This window comes from Peromyscus californicus, unplaced genomic scaffold (genome assembly GCF_007827085.1).
Source record: "Peromyscus californicus insignis strain IS unplaced genomic scaffold, ASM782708v3 Scaffold_4__1_contigs__length_199733344, whole genome shotgun sequence".
Lineage (NCBI taxonomy): Eukaryota > Metazoa > Chordata > Mammalia > Rodentia > Cricetidae > Peromyscus > Peromyscus californicus.
The window spans coordinates 18,792,651-18,811,784 of NW_026294562.1; the positions used below are offsets into that span (position 1 = coordinate 18,792,651).

Here is a 19,134-nt window from a genome sequence, read left to right on the forward strand (position 1 = left end):
TGGCTATAAGAGAAACAAATCACAAGTGTTGGAGAGGATAAGGAAATCAGGAATCCTCTATCAGTGCTATGTGCTCTGGAGGTTCTTCAAAATATTAAACATAAATTACCACATGGTCCAGCAATTCCACTCCTACACAAATGAAAATGTATGGCCAATATTATTAATGATAGCCCCAAAGTATTAACAACCCACATTTCTAAACAAATAAAATGTGGTAAATCTGTACAATGGAATATTGTTTGGCCACAAAAAAGAATAAAGTAATGCTATAAATAAATGAGCCTTGAAAACATGGTAAGTCTAAGACGCCAGGCACAAATGGCTACTTTCAATATGATTCCAGTCGTAAGAAATTTCCCAAAATAGGCACATCTACAGAGGAAGAAAACAGAACAGTGACTGCAAAAAATGGTGGGAAGAAGAAAACTGAATTTGCTACTGAGTTCAGGATTTCTTTCTGGGATGAGGAATTGTTCTGGAGTTAGATGGAAGCGATAATTCTGTGGGTATACTAAAAATGTAAATTATACATTTAAAGGAGTGAATTTTATGATATGTGAATTATATCTCTATGACAATTTCTTTTGAGGAAAGCCAACTGAATAAAAAGCTCCAATAACTCATGGTTGAAAGAACAGGAAGTCAGTAAGGCTTAAAGCTCCAACCACACGAAGGTGTGAGGCAGAAGCGGCTTCGTAAGGGATGTATGGAAATGAAAGGGTAATCGTGGTTTGCACTGGGGAAGTGTGCTGAGTGCTGGTGACAGCATTTTGTCATTCAGTGTTATGGATGTGGGGACCAAAAGTGGACATAAATAAGGCCATCGGAGACTAGAGGCAGGAAGGGGTACCATTTTTTCTCTTCTGATGAACAGGGACATGGCCTTGGTCACAGATGGCAGGGGAAGAGTCTGAAAACAAATGGTGGTAAAGCTGGCTCTTAGGAGGGTCATTTCTGTTAGCAGAGGTCTCACCGGCTCTCAGAGGTAACTAAAGAGTGCCTACAGCTCACAGACTGGGACAAGCTGGAGTAAGGGCTCTAATAGCCTAGTGTGTCCATTTTTTTTTTCTCAGCAAATGCTGGTCTTCAACCTCATTATCTTTCCTCCAGTGGGTCCATGCTGTGTTTGGAAGAGTGGCTTACATTTGCCTGCTTCCCTCTCCTACTTCCCCAGGAGATCCCATGAATTCAGACTATGACTTCTTCTGCTGAACCCTCTATAGACTAGCACAACTATCAACTGTCTTCACACGACTACAAACCCATCCTTCAGCTTGTCCCTGACTTTGTAGGACAGTGGGATACCTGTCAGACAATTTAGGTTAATGATGATTACAATTATATAGAACTTTCCAGTTTGTCAAGAGGCTTTCTAGAAGAAGAGCCTTAGAACGGGTGAGATGCTCTTGAGAACTTCATGAATTTCCTAAGGAGCGAGTGAGAAATGACTTTATAGGCCCCAGCTTGCTTTCGAGCCCACTAAGACACATGTGTCCTATGTACATTCTTTAACAAGTTAGCTCCCCTTTCAACTTTCATTATATAGTCCCTCTCTCACGTGGTGGCCATATTCCTAGGGCAGGCAGTGTTCTTTTAGAATCATGACTGCTAACAAGACAACATGTGCAGAAAAGCAAAGCCATGCCGAGCCGCAGCTGTGGAGGAGCACACTAGCTGATAGATCTGCTCTGCACACCCTTGGCATGTTCAAAGCAATGGGGCCTGGCACAATTACCCCTTCCATTTCTAAAAATAGCCAACGTAGCAATCTTTAAGTCAGTTAAGTCCGTGGGCATACTGTATCTTATTACTATACATCAGAGGCAAGAGTAATCCTTCAGACAGAAAGCACCAAGGCTAGTCACTACATTGGAGGCATGTTTCCATATCCCTTGAGCATACAACCGTGACATGGATGGAAAACCTCTAGGCTGAGTTGAAAGGGAAAGAAACAGTGGGTTTTATGCTAATTCATGTTCTCCCCCACGTGTGAGTGTGTGTGTGTGTGTGTGTGTGTGTGTGTGTGTGTGTGTGTGTTCACGCACGTGGAGGCCAGAGGTCACAATGAGTGTCTTCCTCTATTCTTGTCCACTTTATTCTTTTGAGACAAGGTCTTTCACTGAACCTGGAATTCACCAATTTAGTAAGACTAGCTGGCCACCCTCAGGAATCCTCTTCTCTCTGCCACAAACACACACAGCTTTTCATGTGGGTGATGGAGATCCAGATTCAGGTCCTCATGCTTGAGTGGCAAGAACTTTACCACCTGAGCCATCTCCCCAGCCCTGCCAATGTTCTCTCCTCCTCTCTATCTCTATCTCTATCTACCTATCTCTATCCATCCATCCATCCATTGTGAGACAGGATCTCATTATGTAGGCCTTGTCGGCTTGGCACTTACTCTGTAGACCAGACTGGCCTCGAACTCACAGAGATCTGTCTGCTTCTCCAATAGACTGACTTAACTTTCTTAAAACAAAGTCTCTGTTTCTGAATTGTAAAATGTACATTTTATTACAGGTTCACTGGTAACCTACTTCTAAATTGGTAACCACACACTCTCTGGGGTCTGGTTTGAATCTGGTGTCTAGATACCACAGAAGCCTATCCCTATCCTGATGGCGTGGCTCATCAGCACTTCTCTTTCCTTGATTTCTAGAAGCTCTGGCTTCCTTTATCCACCTAGAGGTCTGTTTCCCTGTATCCTTCTTCCTCTCTCATTTACAATCTCCAGATCCAATGCGCCCACATCCTAACAAGACACAAAGTAAGAATATGCACCTACAGTTTGACCCTGACTTGGAACACAGCACCAGGGTGGTGCTGTTGAAGATGGAGTAGTGAACCTTAATGAAGCTGAAGGAGCTTAAATCACACTTCTCTAGGATTAGGTGGGATTTACGGTGATGTATTCTCTCTATTAAATAGTACCACAGGTAAGACCCCCTTCGCTCCCAATGCTTTGAACCCTTTCACCTAACTCAGTGGCTTTCATGATTGGCTCTGTATTAGAATTACTCCAAAAGCTTTAAACATATTCTACACCTAGGACCCCACACCCAGATACCCTAGCTCCAATGCTGCCCACACACAAAGACCATGACATCAATGCTCAAAATGTTCCCCGGGGGATCGCTGCTTGCCCAAAGTCGAAAACTATTCTTTTGTTTAGAGAAACCATGTTCAGTTTGGTTTCTGGACCAACAGCATCAGTGTCACTGAACGAGCTGGACACACCAGTTATCAGGTACTGCCCAGACCCCCTGAATTAGAATCCCTGGGCTTCGCTGCAGTGATCTGTGGTTCAATACATTTTATAGGTTATTTTAATACAGGCCAAAACACCAATTTGGGGGGAAGATTTGTGTCACTATAGCTATTTGTCTGACATCTTTGAAGAAGGGAGGTAGATACTGAGATGTCTAGCAAACCGTCATCCCTTTCAGTACATCTGCTTTAAGATGCTGAGTCGCACAGGAAAGAGAAGAACTTTCTGAAACAAAGAATGGCTGTAGTCATAAGCTACATGATGTATTCTCTTACATGACATGGGGCAGTTGCAATAGTTTTGTTGACACAAAGCAGAAAGTAGTGAGTGATGTTAATGCTGGGCTTAGGAAGACATCTTCTGTGGCTTTCATACCAGTCACCTGAGGCAGGCTTGAGTTATCACCCTCTTAGGCTCTTGAGGTTAATTAAATTCCCCACTACTGTAAGTCAACTAGTTTTTGTTTGTTTGCTTTGTTGTTGTTATTGTTGCCCTAGAAACCCAAGCTGTGCTCCGAATACTGGGTTTTGGTAATTCTTTGTATACATATCTACAATCACCTGGCATTGTAGTACAACATCCAAAGTACAAGGCAGATCCCTTCGACGGTCAACTACATATTAAAACAGTACATTTAAAGACTGGTTATCAACTGGGGGCAATTCTGCATATTCCCTATCCCCCAGATCACAATTGGCAAAGCCTGAAGACAAGTTGGCTGTTACAACCTGAGTAGAAACCAAGGATGAGACTAAGTATCCTATGATGCACAAGACAGCTTCCTCAATGCCAGCAAAGACTGATCCTGCCCCAGAATTCAATACTGCTGAGGCTGGAAAGCCTGCTTTAAAGAGACTGAAAGTTGGGTAATTAGAGAAACTTTACATTACATATTTGTATTGGAAAAAGTTGACATATGTCAAGGGCTTGAACTGAAGGGACACTAGCCCATTGGAGCATGTGGCTTTGGCAGGCCCCAATTCTCCTTGCCTTGTTAAAAACAGATTATATTCCTAAAGCTAGCCACCAAGGTCTATTCCCTTATTTGGCCACTTCCTCCTCCTGAGGCTGAGTACCAAGGTCCAGCAATCAAGGCCCAGCAATCAAAAGCCCCCTTTGGTTCACCTAATTAATATGCTGAATCAAAATATACCACCGCATCCTATCCCATTCTAACACAGACCTCCTCCTTTTCTCTTCTTAAAAATTACACCTACAGGGCTGGAGAGGTGCCTCAGCTGTTAAGAGCCCTGGTAGCTCAAGAGTACTGGCTGCTCTTTCAGAAGACCTGGGTTCAATTCCCAGCACATACATGGCAGCTCACAACTGCCTGTAACTCCAGTTCCAGGGGATCTGACATCCTCACACAGATGTACATGCAGGCCAAACACTAATGCACAGCAATGCACATTAAAAAGGAAAAAAAAAAAAGCCGGGTGGTGGTGGTGCATGCCTTTAATCCCAGCACTTGGGAGGCAGAGGCAGGCAGATCTCTGTGAGTTCGAGGCCAGCCTGGGCTACAGAGTGAGTTCCAGGAAAGGTACCAAAGCTACACAGGGAAACCCTGTCTCGAAAAACAAAAACAAACAAACAAACAAACAAATTTACCTCTACAAGGTCATTGGCTGCTATTTTTCTGCCTGAGTCAGAAAGCAGCCACTTTAACTTTTCTTCCCCGCTTAATAAAGGATCTCTCTGTGAAAACAGATGTTTGGGTGGGGTTTGTGCCTAATCTGGGGTCCGAGATAGAGCCCCCAATATGTGCAGTATGGTGCTCTGCTCCAGATGGTTTAGGCTTGGCCCTCAGAGAGCTTTTGTGGACCCTGTTAGCATACTTCCTCTGCCGTGAGAATAACAGCCAATAATTGATTTGATTCCTCATTGTTTCAAAAATAGCTACAGCACTTTGGTAAGGTGAAAACAGAAGCCAGGAGGAGGGCATATTGCTTGGTAATAGAGAGCAGAAATGGGAAAGCAGAAATCATTTTATGGTTTCTGCTGCACTCATGACCTTCACCTTGTAAAACGCAGAGGCTTCCGTTAAGCTCTTTCAAGCATCCCCAAAGCGTTTGGCAGACAGCACTCTGTGACTTGCCACCACCGTCAACGTTCCTTAGAGCAACAGCCTGACCTGTACTTGTTCTGGGACGCCCACTTCTGACGCACAGAATCAGGATCTCGGGGGGTGGGGTGGGGCTGGGGAGGGGAGGGTCCGCAATCTAGAAGAATGAACTCCGAAGAAGATCCTTACACAGCCAGAAGTTTGAGGACTACTGCTCTTGACACTTGACTCTCAGTGTGTGGTCCTTGGCCTGGAAGGCTGGCAGTACCTAGAGACTTGTTTCAAGTTCCAGAAGCTCAGGCCCCACCCTAGTCCTCAGAGGTAGAATCTGCATTTCACTAAGACCCCTCGGTGGTTTTTCCATACGTTTGAGTATGAGAAAAACGGGCCCAAACTAACCCTAGGCCTGACCCTCACCTAGACACTTGATTGTCTGGGACTGTGTGCCTCATATACATAATGGGGATTTCAAACAAATGCTGACATCATGGTCATAGTGAGCAAAAATGAGTTTCTGTTTTGAAAAGATTTTTTACAAATGTAAAAGCTTTGCAACTATGAGGGATTATTGTTGCCATTTTTATTATTTTTCTTTCAAGGCTACAGTTTTTGCTGTCTTAAAGGTTGGGGAGGCATGGTGGTGCATACCTATAAATCCAGCACTTAGGAGGCTGAAGCAGGGAGATTTGGAGTTCAAGGTCAAGGTCAAACACAATGAAACCCAGTCTCCCCCCCCCAAAAAAAAAAAAAAACCAACCCAAAATAATTAAAAGTTGGGACCAAAGGTCTTTTTCTAAAATTATATACTGTGTAAATAATCTCAGGCTACAAGATGAGTTCGATTTTTTTGTTTTGTTTTGTTTTTCAAGACGGGGTTTTTCTGTGTAGCTTTGCGCCTTTCCTGGAATTCACTCTGTGGACCACGATGGCCTCAAACTCACAGAGATCCACCTGGCTCTGCCTCCCGAGTGCTGGGATTAAAGGCATGTGCCACCACTGCCCGGCAAGATCAGTTTGATTTTATAGAGTGCCTCTTTTTGATGAGAATATATTTAAGAATGTTTTTCATTGATTGCTTGATGGGGGGGACATAGGTGTGCATGTGCCATGGTGCACACGCTGGTGTAGAAATCAAAGAACAACGTGCAGGAGTTGGTTTTCACCCTCCACCGTGAGGAGCCTCGGGATGGAACTCAGGTCATTAGGTTTGGTAGCAAGCACCTTGAAATGCTGAAACTTCTTACTGACCTCAGAAATTTAATTGCGCCAACAATTACAGCCTCTGTGTAACTAAGAGCTCCAAACTCCTAATGTTTTTATCTTAATAATGGAGCACCCCACAGGAACGAGATAAGGAAGAGCTACTGTGTCACAGGCTATGTGGTTCTTATCATTTCTAAATAGTCATTCACCTTCTAACAAATCTGAAAGAGAACACAACAATATTCCCCACTAATCCTACAACAGCCACACTGACTTGAAGAAATAAAACTCTTTTTTTTTTTCTGGTTAAAAATAACAAGGAACTGCAGCCACACTGTGAAGTTGCCATCTTGTTCTAGAGAAATAAGAATAATCAGCACCTTTATCACACATACACACAAATCTCTTGAGCTACTAAAAGGCAATTATAAAAAAGCCAACCGTGTCATCCAGAGTACCATGGTAACCAACATCACCAGGGCATGAAAAAAACAGTTGTTAGTCACTAGAATCAAAGCCAGTTGGCAATTTGGCTTGCTAAGCAACACTACAGAAATAGCGGAGTAAGGGCTCATTATCTGGAGGTCTGACGCTGCATAGCTTGGAATCTGGCTCCGGAAGGAACTATCTCAGGTCTCTCCATCAACCTGACTCTGAGGCTCACAGTCAATGTCTAATCTATCACTTGTTTAAACCAGCATTTACTAAAGCTTGCTGCATCGGAGGCAGGTGGCTTGATAACACACATGTTTACTTGGGTTTTCAGCTGAACAGAAGCTGGGAGATGATGGACAGAACAAGAGTGGTCCTGCCAGAAGCATGATGGGGCAGGATTTGCCTGAGATGGACTCACAGAGAACTAACAGCCGACATCTACAGGACAGAGAAAACTATGAGGAGTAGACAGAGAGCTGGTTATAATGCAGCATAAAATAACTATATTCTCATGACCATGATCCTGCATCATCAAGAAAACGATGGAGTTATATTTAGGATCCTTAGTTAAGGCAAGAGTGAGTACAAGTGATTTTAGAACTACCACCAGCAAAATGATAAAACATGCTGTTTTGGCATTCTTGAGGAATAAAATTATGTTTGAAAAATACTTCATTCTTCCTAGTTTCCAATTTTGGTAGAAGAGATTCAGGCTTATGAGAATTGCTTTAGCAGCATTAAGATGTATTGTCAACTCTGTTCTGCCTTTCTTTTCCTAGCTCAGACTCCTGCTTCAGCTGGAATGCCTTTTTCTTTCATAATCGCTGATCACAGTTCTTTCAAGGCCAAGTTAAAATTGTACTTCCTCAGAGAAATTTTCTCAGATCACCCTAGGACGTATTGCTCCTTTCTCCTTTCACCCACAGATGTCCTTGCCTGTGCCCCAAGACCCTTCCTCGCTTTGTGTTTCCACATTTACATCCATGTCTGTCTGCCACGGCCCCAGTGCTGTGGGGAATGGTACTGAACGGAGCTGCCTAGTGTTGACAGTCACAGGCAGGCAGAGAGAGGCTGGTTTCCCTAATGAGTGGCACACAACCCAGAGGGAGCCTTGGACATTGCTATTCCCTTCCCCCTTCAAAGCCTTTGCATATTTGCTTCCATCTTCTGGGGACCTCTTGCTTGGAGAAATTTCTTCCCATCCTCTAGGGTTCAGTTTAACTATTTAGGGAGCAAGGCGTCTGCGCTTACCCACAAACCAGCTGAGGTTGCCCGCCGCCTGCCTTTTGTTCAGATAACATCCCGTTTTGTAATAGTTTGTCAGCTAGTGTTCTTCTCTCTGTTTAACTGCAAGCCCCAAGAGCCCACGATGATGTTTACCTGGTTACTATATCCCCATACAGAACAAAGCCCCACCAATACATGGAGGGCAGTCAGGAAAGAATGGGAAAGAATCTCAGTTTGATAAGGAACATGGACCAGAAAATGAGAGGACTGAAGATTCCTGGTTTCACAGAGTGTGCCTAGAGGCAAACCAGTTTAGGAGGATACCAGAAGAGCATGCAGAGCCTCCTCTTGGAAACCAAAGGCTTGAAAGATGCTAGAAGCAGGGCCAAATACATCTGGGGGTCTAAAACATGGAACGGAGGTGAGCTACAATAATACACAGTATCTTTCAAATAAGAGAGAACCCAAGAGAGATGATAAAAAGAAATCGAATTTAACTGCAGCCTGTGGGATTTAGATTAGATAAAAAGAGAGCCTGACAACGAAAGCTGGCGTGGCCTGGAAAGGCAGGCTAAATCTAAAAAAAGAAAGCACTAGGAATTAGAATTCCACTCAGGTTTTTTTAATGCTCCTTTGGGCTCTGATTATGTTATCTATTTCCTTTGCAGACTGGGTTGGGGGATAGCATAGGCAGGGAGAATATTGCAGAAAAACATTACAATGACCACACTGAAAAATATTAAGACAGAAAAATAAACCTACAATTTTGTCACCTTATAAAGTTATTTTCCTCTTTCTTGTTTCTCTTTATTTTCTCCCTGTGCATGAAAGACTCTGATTTGTCTACTGTTTGTTCTGGTGATTCAAAGATTCACAGCTCATCCTGAATCTCACTAATTATTTAGCAATGCCTACACATTTAATAACATCTTACATTTAATTTTACCAGTGCACTTCAATATTGTAACTCAGTGTAACCAATTGAAGCATTAATGTTTTGACAGGCTTCTATGGAATTAACCAATGGAATGATATTTTTTCCTACTGAATTATCTCGTATCAGAATTTGGGGTATGAGGTAAAACATTGACTTTTCAATTATTCATCAGTGACAAGATTACAATCTACAAGTGGGGCAGGGTCATTTCCTTGATGGTTGGAAATACTTTAGGCAAAGATTCCTTGAAGGAAGACCCAGCGCCCATATTGGGTTGCTAATAACTGCCTGTACTTCCAGTTCCAGGGTGTCTGACACCCTCTTCTGACCTCACTTACACACACGGTGCATACCCAGACAAGCAGGGAAACACACACACAGAAAATAAATCTTTTTTGTTTGTTTGTTTGGTTTGTTTTTCGAGACAGGGTTTCTCTGTGTAGCTTTGCGCCTTTCCTGGAACTCACTCTGTAGCCCAGGCTGGCCTTGAACTCACAGAGATCTGCCTGGCTCTGCCTCCCGAGTGCTGGGGTTAAAGGCTTGCGCCACCACCGCCCGGCTCAGAAAATAAATCTTTACAAAGTTATTTCATGATAATGGGATTCTTTTTAGGTGTTTTCACATTTCTGTTTTTTATTGTTTTATGTCTATTTTTTTCTATAAACTTCAGTACAATTTTTATGAAAGTAAAATATATTATTTAATCAGTTGCTTTGTCTTCCATGTTCCCATTGCATCTTTACATTTCTATTATAGCATTTTATCTCAATGACTTTTGTATAGGTTTGTCTTATATATATATTCATATATTGAGCTATGACTCATAAATTGTAATGTCACTGGAAGTCATGGTGAAAGATGAGTTAGCCTACTTTCTAGCTTGCAAAGAGAAATGGAATATTATTCTTGGTTTCTTGGCATTAGGCTTCTGGGAATAGATTTTGTAATTCATATACCTGGTCTGTGTAGTCTAGATTGGCCTAGAACTTGAGATCCTTCTGCTTCTACTTCTGAGTGACTACAGGTGTGCATCACCTTATCTTGAATGTTAAAGATAATTGTAACAGTTGTTCCTAAAGAGACAGAAAAACAGTATAGGCAGTATTTTTCCTCTACTATTTAAAGTTTAATATGTCCTGTTCTATAGGCCAAAGCTATTAGGTTAAAGACAATTAAAGATTCATTTACTAGAGCTCTGCAGAACTCATCTATTACATTATATATTATAGCTTAGCTCCTCAGTCATACATTCAGCCTTTCAAAATCATTTATAATGTACTAAGCCAGACATGGTGGTGAATGCCTGTAATTCCAGAATGCAGACTGTTGACACAGGAAGATTCTGAGTTCATATTGTTTATTTAACAATACATATGATGAGCCCTGGAGGTAGCTCAGCTGGTAAAATGCTTGCCTTATAAGCATGATGACCTCATTTCTACCCCAAGAACCTACTTAAATAGCTAGGCCCACATAAACCAACTAAGTATTGTAACCCATACTTGTAACCCCAGGGCTGGGAGGCAGAGGCAGATGAATCCCCAGGGCTCACGGGTTAGCTAGCCTAGCTTAATAGGCAAGTTCCAGGCCAATGAGAGATACTGTCCTCAAAATAAGGTGGACAGTGTTCTTGAAGAATGATACCCAAATTTGTCCGTTCACCTTCACACACACACACACACACACACACACACACGCACGCACGCACGCACGCACGCACGCACGCACACGCACACACACACACATATGTAGGCATATAGAACAATGAGTTTGGATACAACTGAGGTTTACAAGAGATGATTCCAGAAAGGGTGACCCCTACCCTGAGTATTAAAGAGGGAGTTGGTACTGGATTAGTCAGGACATGCATATGCAGCCCATCATATTCTAATATAGTATGAGAAGGTGACAGATAAGACACAGCATTATGCTGCTATGGAATTCAAGGCCATGGGCACTTAAAGCTGCGGCCGAGAGTGGGGTGTGCTGGGGGCTGTATAGGTAGTTAGGCAGCAGGTCACCAGGGTACCCACGGCTCCACCTCTGCTTAGACTGTGCCCTTTGGAATGCGGAGGCAGTTGAAGGGTTTTAAGCAGAGGATGAAAACACAGAGATTATTTTAGTGACACTAGAGAGGACAGGCTGTAGGGAAACAATGATTTGAGGAAGCGTAACTTCTTAGGAGACATTTTCACAAATGAGTAATAGCTAACCACAGCTACCACTTAGCACTTGTGATAGGTGCTAAATGAGCATCACAATGCAATAGTCTTAATATTCTCAACAACCTTATAAATGAATACTATTATCATCACCATTTCATAGCTAATGAAACAGATATAGAAAAGTAATTTGGTCAAGAGCAGTACCAAGCCAGTACCAGCACCAGGCTTCTGCTCTGAATCTCAGACTCGTTTGTTGATGTCCACCTCTTCTATTAGACCTGCAGCCTCCAAACAGACAAGGAGTCACACTGGTAGTGTTCTCCACCGTGTCTACATCCTTGGTACAAAGTAATTACTTGTTGAATAAAACCAATGAATAATCTACGTGGAAGAAATAGTGGGATTAAATCATGTAGGTTCAAGAGTCTGTATGCAATACTGAGAATCGGGATTTTCCTAAGGAGAGACCAGAGCTCTCTTGCTCTCTCTTCACATGCACTAAGGACAGGCCATGTGGGGACCAGAAAGAGGCAGACAGAGGCAAGCCAGGAAGAGAGCCTGCACCAGGAACTGTGTTAACCAGAACCATGAGCTGGGATGTCCACCATCTAGTACAGTGGGAAGAGGGATTTCTGTTGTTTAGGACACCCCAGTCTATAGTATTTGAGTATGGCAGCTCCCAAGGAACACGCCAAGATGAAGATGAATATGATAAGGATGGATAATAATGGAGAGGTTTCTGTCTTAGCACACTGGAGGGACCGCGCTGTCTCTACTGGAAGGAAGGGAAGAGACATTTGCAGTGGTCAGTAAACAACTCCACATCTTTTATATTTAGGGCTCACCTTCACTCAAACATAGAAATATGAAATTTACCTATGATTACTTACTCAGTGAATGCTTACTTATAATTGCATGGCAGTCTTTGTGCTTGTTCTGAGAAAAGTAGTAAGACTCATTCTCTGCCATCAAGGAACTCAGTCCTGTGGGAATAAATACCGTTCCCTTTGTGAAGCTGGCATGCCAACTGGAAAGACTATTTTCCTTTTCCCTACCCCTAAAGACTTGCAACTGATAAGTACAGGGGTATTCTCCTGCAGAGACTAAGAGCTTTGGGTCATGTGATCCACATTTGAATTTGGGTTACACAGGCTCAGTGGTGATCTAAGAATAACTATTTGGGTCTTAGGGTCAATCCTTGCAACTCTAGAATCAGATAAGGTAAGTAGAACCTTAAAGTGGAATATATATGCTAGTGGTTATTACAATTATTAAAGCTACATTCCTAACCCAAAGACACTAAAGCCATGGGCAGTAAGTCAGGAAAAAAGGCCAGTTTTTGCCACCACTCTAGGTAGCAGAAATGTCAGGTTGGAGGGACAAGATTAGAGTAGCCAGAGTCAGGGTGGCAGACAGATGGGCACTGGGCATCTACAGACCTAGTTTAATCACAGTTCAGTTATCGTCTATGGGAAGTTGAGTAAGTCGTGCTATCGATCTAAGCTTTAGAAGTTTCATCTACAAAATGGAGTTAATAATACCTACCCAGGAGGGCTGTTCTGAATATAAAAAGGGCTTGGCGTGGTGCCTGGCAGAATTGTCACTCAATTAATGGCAACTGTTGCTCCTATTAATATAATCATTTTCCTCTTTCACCTCCTAAGGGATTTGTTTAAATGGTTAAGTTACTTGAGATTCGAAGAAGTAAGGGAAATGGAAGAGCTATTAAAGACTAGCTTAAAAGTTATTTTTAAATATAAAGAAAAGCAGTTTAACTTGGCTTGCTTCTCCTGACATGTGGTGCAAGCATAAGTCATACAAGTTGGCCACTGTTCCATGGCTTAGAGCCTGATATAACCTCTTGTTAATGATTTCTTGTCTCCCACCCAAAGTAGGTCTACCAAGCATTGTTAATAAGGGTTCTCTGAGGGTGTTTAATTCCTTTCCAACTTTAATATAAACTCAAGTCACCCAAGGACTTGTTAGAAATGCAGATTTTCATCCAGGAAATTTATAGTAAGGCATGAAATTCTGCATTGCCAATACGCTTCCATGTGAGACTCGTGCTTTGGGTTCAAGGATGGCATTCCAAGGAAGTGGCAGAGTTCTGACAAGACACAGAAATACCTTTGTTGGCCTAATGCTTGTTGTCATGGCCTATTTCTCTTTAATGATCTTCCTAATAATAGACTATTAATAGAATAGAGCAAGCTTGTTTCAGACCAGACTTGGAAATTCTGCATGTGGATTCATTTTAAATCAATATCAACTATTTGAACAACTTTTCCTGGAACACAAAGTTTGCTCCTAAAGACTGCTCTTATTAACCTTATATACTCCATAAACTGTTAACTTCCTGAAGGCCTCCACTGTTACCCCAAACTGTGTATCAATAGATACTAAGTAGATGAATGAAAGAAATCACAGAGTCTCATTAAAAACATTTTCTGAACTAAAAATTCCAGTACATCTAGTGAGATACTGTCCCTCAGGTCTTTGTTCAGAGCTCTCTTAGAGACTTCCCTGAACACTATAGGTTATTAGCATCCCTCTGTTTGCTCATTAGAATTTGATGGTAGGACCCTATTGCTGAGGACACCATATACTTTAGTCACAAGTCACGGAGGAATGAAGATGGTACTGACTAGGAGGCTTCCTTACAGCTTATTTCCAGAGTATTGGAAGGTGCTATGTAGATTGCTGGGGGGGAAAAAAAGTCAACAGTCTTACTCAGCTGTGAACACTGTGAACCAAAACAATGACTTCTTGTGGCAAGATATACCCATGGCTGAAATAGTGGCATGAATATTATGGGGGCAGCACACTGCTTTCTGATTGGATTTAAGGCCTGCTTCACAGGAGGAAACATGCCTGGTACTATAAATCTGGAACCCATGGTTGGAGAGCTCACAGGCTGTGGTCAGGGAGAGGAAACCTACCACTAATTCTTCTGCTAAGTGGACTTAGTACCAAACTGCCTTCTAAATTTGTATCTCTCCCCATAGATTAGCGTAGCTCTCAGACCTTATGAGAGAAGCTTCCTTGTACAATAATAGATGGTAGTTAATACAGAAACTTACAACTGGTCAAAGCATAGAGGATAAGTGTTAGTGGAGTGCTCAGCCATAAATGGGACATCTATATCCCTGCCCTCAAGACCATGGGCCATCACAGAATGGGGGTGGGCAGACACATTGTAAAACCTGGGAGTCAGGGAGGGCCAGAGTGAAACAGTGTCTTCTGGGCATGACAGGACCACAGCAGTCATGAACTCACAGCAGCTGTGGTTGCCTGCACAAGACCTGCGTAAGATCAAGCCAGTCAACACCTAAGCTTAGATCGGGGAGTTCATAAAAGTCTCTACCTTTAACTGAGGAGCTATAGACAGTTGACGGTTTGGGGGACAGGAAGAATCAGTATTCTTTCAGGGTGTAGCCCCTGGTAGGTTGACCATACTCTTGTGGATATGAGGAAAAAGAGGACAAGATGTTGGGAGAGTAGGTAGGTGGGATGGATCCAGGAGGAGTAAAGAGGAAGAATGATGGTGAATATGATTATAATACATTATATAAAATGACCAGAGAATTAATAAAATATTTTCTTACATGTCTTCTGGCACTACATGACAATGAGACATTTTCTCAAACTAACTGGAATTGCTTTCAGCAGAAACTTAAGCCTTGGTAAGTCTCAGGGGGGTAAAAATCACAACTGGGAGACAATGAATCAGAACATGGCAACCAGTGAGCTAAGCAGAGTGGAAGAGGCCTGGGCTCAGCCAACTGTGAGGGAGACAGGGAAACATGAGACTGTGTTTTGAATATTCTCAATGGTGACCCCTGGACGTAGATTTGATTAAAAACAAAAATCAGGGGCATCTCTGGGCTAGATCTGGCAAACAAGGGGGCAGGGCAAACACAAGGCCAAGATGGCCAACTCTAAAGTGTCCAGGCTGATTTTTCTTGAGTGAATTTGTACTCAGGCTCAGAAGGCAGTATCCAAAGACAAACCCCATGCATGAAGTCAATGGTCATATAGCTTGCTATGGCACCATATTTGAGGTTAGGAGGGATGGGGAGCTGGTGATGGTGTTGAAAGAAACCCATTCATTTGTGCGAAAGTTTCCTGGGGCCTTCACTCTGAAGAAATATTTCCTTAAGTCCCCACCTACCCTACCGTGAGGAGCAAGAGCTTCTGGAAGTACAAAGACTCCTCTGTTGTAGCTAGCTCTGAATCCCTAACCTGGCCATTTTGTGTGTCAGACGAATGGCTGCTGGTAAGTTAAATATGGAGAAGAATGAATGTCGAAGGAACCTGGTGCTTATTCTACCTCGCTCAAAGGGCAGAACTGGGAGGCTCTGGAGACCCGTGTTTCTGCTCCCTGTACGGAAGACACTGTCAGCAGCTGGAGCTGTCCAGCAATGGAGTTCGTTCTCTTTGGAAATGGTGAGCTTCCAGCGCTAGGAGTTTGAGGCAAAGGCTAAGGGATTCTGTAGAGGGAACCCTGTAGTGGGTAGGGAGGTATGCAATTAAACTCCAAGGCTCTCCTGGGCTCATTCTCACAATACCTGACGCTTGGTAGACCGCAGAAAGAATTACAGGTGGGAGAGAATGAATGAGGTATATGGTTTAGCTGGTGAGCCAAGCAGACTGGAAGAGGCCTGGGGCTCAGCCAGCTGCAAGGAAGGTAGAGAGAAGCATGAGCTATCTAGAGAGCCAACAGCAGGCCTTCTTGGAGTTTCTGGCTCTGTAGATCAGAGGTATTGCTTTGGGTACCTGAAGCCTCCCGTGGTTATGAAAGGCAGTATCTTTGAAGGGGGATAGGAGCTGGGGAGGGATAAAGAGCACTGCTCACCCTTCTTAAACTCCTCCAGCACCGTGTCCAGCCGGGTATCATTGAAGACGCAATGCAGGGGCCGGTTGTAGAAGCGGGTGACTGTGAGCAGCGGGGTACAGTCGTCCGGGTCCACAAAGGCCAAGTCTTTGACGAACAGAATGTCCACAATGTTGTGCCTCTGGTCGCCCTCATACACTGGGATGCGAGTGTAGCCACTGCGGAGGATCTCGGATACAGTGGCGAAGTCAAGCACAGCATCGGAGCGCAGCATGAAGCAGTCCCCAAGGGGGGTCAGCACCTCCTCTACCACCTTGGTGCGCAGCTCCAGGGCACCCTGGATGATGTTGAGTTCTTCCTTCACCAGGTCGCTGTAAGGGTCCGCGGCCCGCAGCGTCTCCAGCAGTTTCTCCCTCGTGTAGAAGGTGCTGATCTCCTGGCGCAGCGCCCAGTCCAGGAGGCGGCCCAGCGGGTAGCACACCGGGAAGGCGGCAGCCATGAGGAGCCGGGTCAGACACACACTGTGCGAGGCGATGGCCAACCCGTGCCGCGAACACACCGAGTAGGGACAGATCTCAGCTCCCAGGAACACGGCGCCGGTGCACACGAGCGCGGGCAGCCACGGGAAATGAACCCCCGCCTCGCCGTAGTCCTCCCCCGAACCCCCGACGCCCGGCGGCAGCGAGGCGTACAGCCAGCCGGCCAGCGCGGCATTGGCACCGGCTTGGCCCAGGAGCAGGGTGCAGAGCAGATGGGTCCCCCTGCCGCGCACGGCCTGCACGCGGCGCGCCTGCTCCTGCTCGGCGGCCGAGCCACTGTTCCGCAGCACCCGTAACTCCACCGGGTCCAGCGAGAGCAGGCTCAGGCGCAGGCCGCTGAACAGGGCGGACAGGGCCAGCAGCAGGAGCGCCCCGAGCGCTCGCAGCCACGCGGGCGGCAGCAGGTCCCCACCCGGGCCGTAGAGGCGCGGGCGGACGCGCAGCAGGAAGCCGCCGGCCGCGCCGTGGTGGTGCCAAGCGCGCCCGTCCCAGGCGCACAGCGAAAAGAGCTTCCCGCCGCCGCCCGCGCCGCCGCGCTCCGCCTCGCCCTTACGCAGCTCCCGCACCCGCACCTGGACCAGGGCCGAGCCCGCCACGCCCCCGGGGCGCAGGGGCCCCAGGACCTCCACGTCCGACGCCCAGTCGCTCTGCTCGCGGCAGCGCTGCGATCCCGGGGGACGCGTGGGGACCGCGCTGGGCGCCACGCCGCTCGCACCGGGGGGCTCCTCGATGAACACGAGTCGTGGGGCCCAGTCGCCCGTGCCGTTCTCCCCCGGGGCCAGGGAAGGTGCTGGCACAGGCGCGGCGGAGACCGCCGGCCCAGGCTGGAAGTAGACCCGCAGGAGGAAGCTGGTGCCTTCGGCCGCACGCAGAGTGCCCCCCTCCAGGGACACACGGCCTCCAGCAGTGTCTTCGGGCCGCAGACCCAGAAGCCAGGCAGCAGCGGCCGGGGGCCGAGGTGACAGAGAGAAGAAGAGCAGGAGCACGGCGCCCCGGCTGCAGCAGTCCCGGAGCCTGACACCCAGCGCTGCTGCCGCCGCGGCCGCCGCCGCCATCCTGCACCCGGCGCGGCTGCACGTGATACTGCAGCAAGCCGAGTGCGAGCTGGAGGGAGGAGGAGCTGGAGCCGGGAATCCGGCCCCAGGCAGGTCACCACGTGTGCTCCCCTTGCGCGCGTGGGCTGGAGGCGGGGGTGTGTGTGGGGGGAGGGGGTGGTCGGAACCCGCCTGGGAGGGGTGCCCTGCGGGAGGCTGGAGATGGGCACGAACTGTCACAGTGCCTAGCCTGTGGACACACTTAAGTCTACCAGTGCGGTAGCCCTGGGAAGGCTTGGTTTGGAGCCTGGCCTCCTCCTACATCGGCCTTCCCCCCCCCCCCCCCCCCAACCTCCCTCCATTCTGCTCCCTGCCCTTCCTACCCGGCAGTAATTCTGAACTGCAGGCCCTCTCCTTCCCATTCGACCCAGGACATTTCCCAGCGTTTCTACTTCGTCACTTGTCTTCTTCCTTCTAATTAAAAGACATTCTGGTCATGAATCTGTGAAAAAATTTGGTCTCAATTCTAGCTAGCCTTTCATATTGTAAAAATTTCCAAATTAAATTTAAGTTCAACTCCTTGTTAAGATACCAGTGTTCATCAATGAATTGAAATGCATTATGGAATAGAGTACTATGCGTCCAGGAAAAAATTGCGCAAGATCCAATGTATATATATGGTTCAAAACAATGATGTAATATACCACTCTTTTGTTAAAAAATGTTCATGAATAAATTTTATGTACATGCTCGTGTATTCCAGTATCAGGTTTCAAATGGGAATGATGCACAAGAAATGTAGTAATAGGATTAGTCTCTTGATGTATAGATGAAAAGAAGTTACAAAAAATAATACACAGAAGTACTTCTACTTTTCACTCAGTTTATTCCATGGTTTACATCAAAAACAGGAAACGGACATTGGTGTAAAACTCATATCATTTTGTCATATCTAAACTTACATAACCACCCCCAACCCCACCACCATAGTAAAGATACACAGCTTCCTCTTTTTCCAACAAGATCTGGGAAGTTTTTCCACCGAATCGCTCATGTTATTTGTATCCACCATCTGCTAGTATTGCTTTATTTTTATGCCTCATTTCTTAAATGTATGTAGCAAATGTCACTTTTTTTATTATATTGCTATATGTTTCATTGCATTTTGAGACTGGGTCTCGAGTAGCACAGGCCAAACTCACTGAAGTGCCGAAAAAGACCTTGAACTCGGATTCCAGGATTGTACGCGTGCCCTCTGCAATGCTGTGGACACTTGGATGGCTGCATGTTCATGTGCCAATCACAATAAACAGTTCCATCTTTGAACTGGGGGTGTGGCTAGCTTGCCTAGTATGTTGTAGGCCCTGGATCCCATCTCCCATCCCCACCTGTGCTGGGAGTGGGTGGTTCCACCGTCTTCCTTTTCC

At 45.5% G+C, this 19,134-nt stretch overlaps 1 protein-coding gene across 3 annotated transcripts in view; it reads right to left on the reverse strand.

Moving 5' to 3' along the window:
• The window catches only part of Cnnm1 (cyclin and CBS domain divalent metal cation transport mediator 1), a 56,225-nt gene extending 38,377 nt beyond the window's left edge, over positions 1-17,848 (reverse strand). Inside the window, exon 1 of one of the 3 annotated variants that reach the window (XM_052713440.1) lies at positions 16,156-17,844. In XM_052713440.1, the coding sequence (XP_052569400.1) occupies positions 16,156-17,728 (1,573 nt within the window). In that variant the 5' untranslated portion in view covers positions 17,729-17,844. Of the gene's footprint in view, positions 1-16,155 lie in introns of all 3 variants that reach the window. The other 2 variants (XM_052713441.1, XM_052713442.1) reach the window with 2 other exon arrangements.
• Between the last annotated feature and the right edge of the window lie 1,286 nt (positions 17,849-19,134).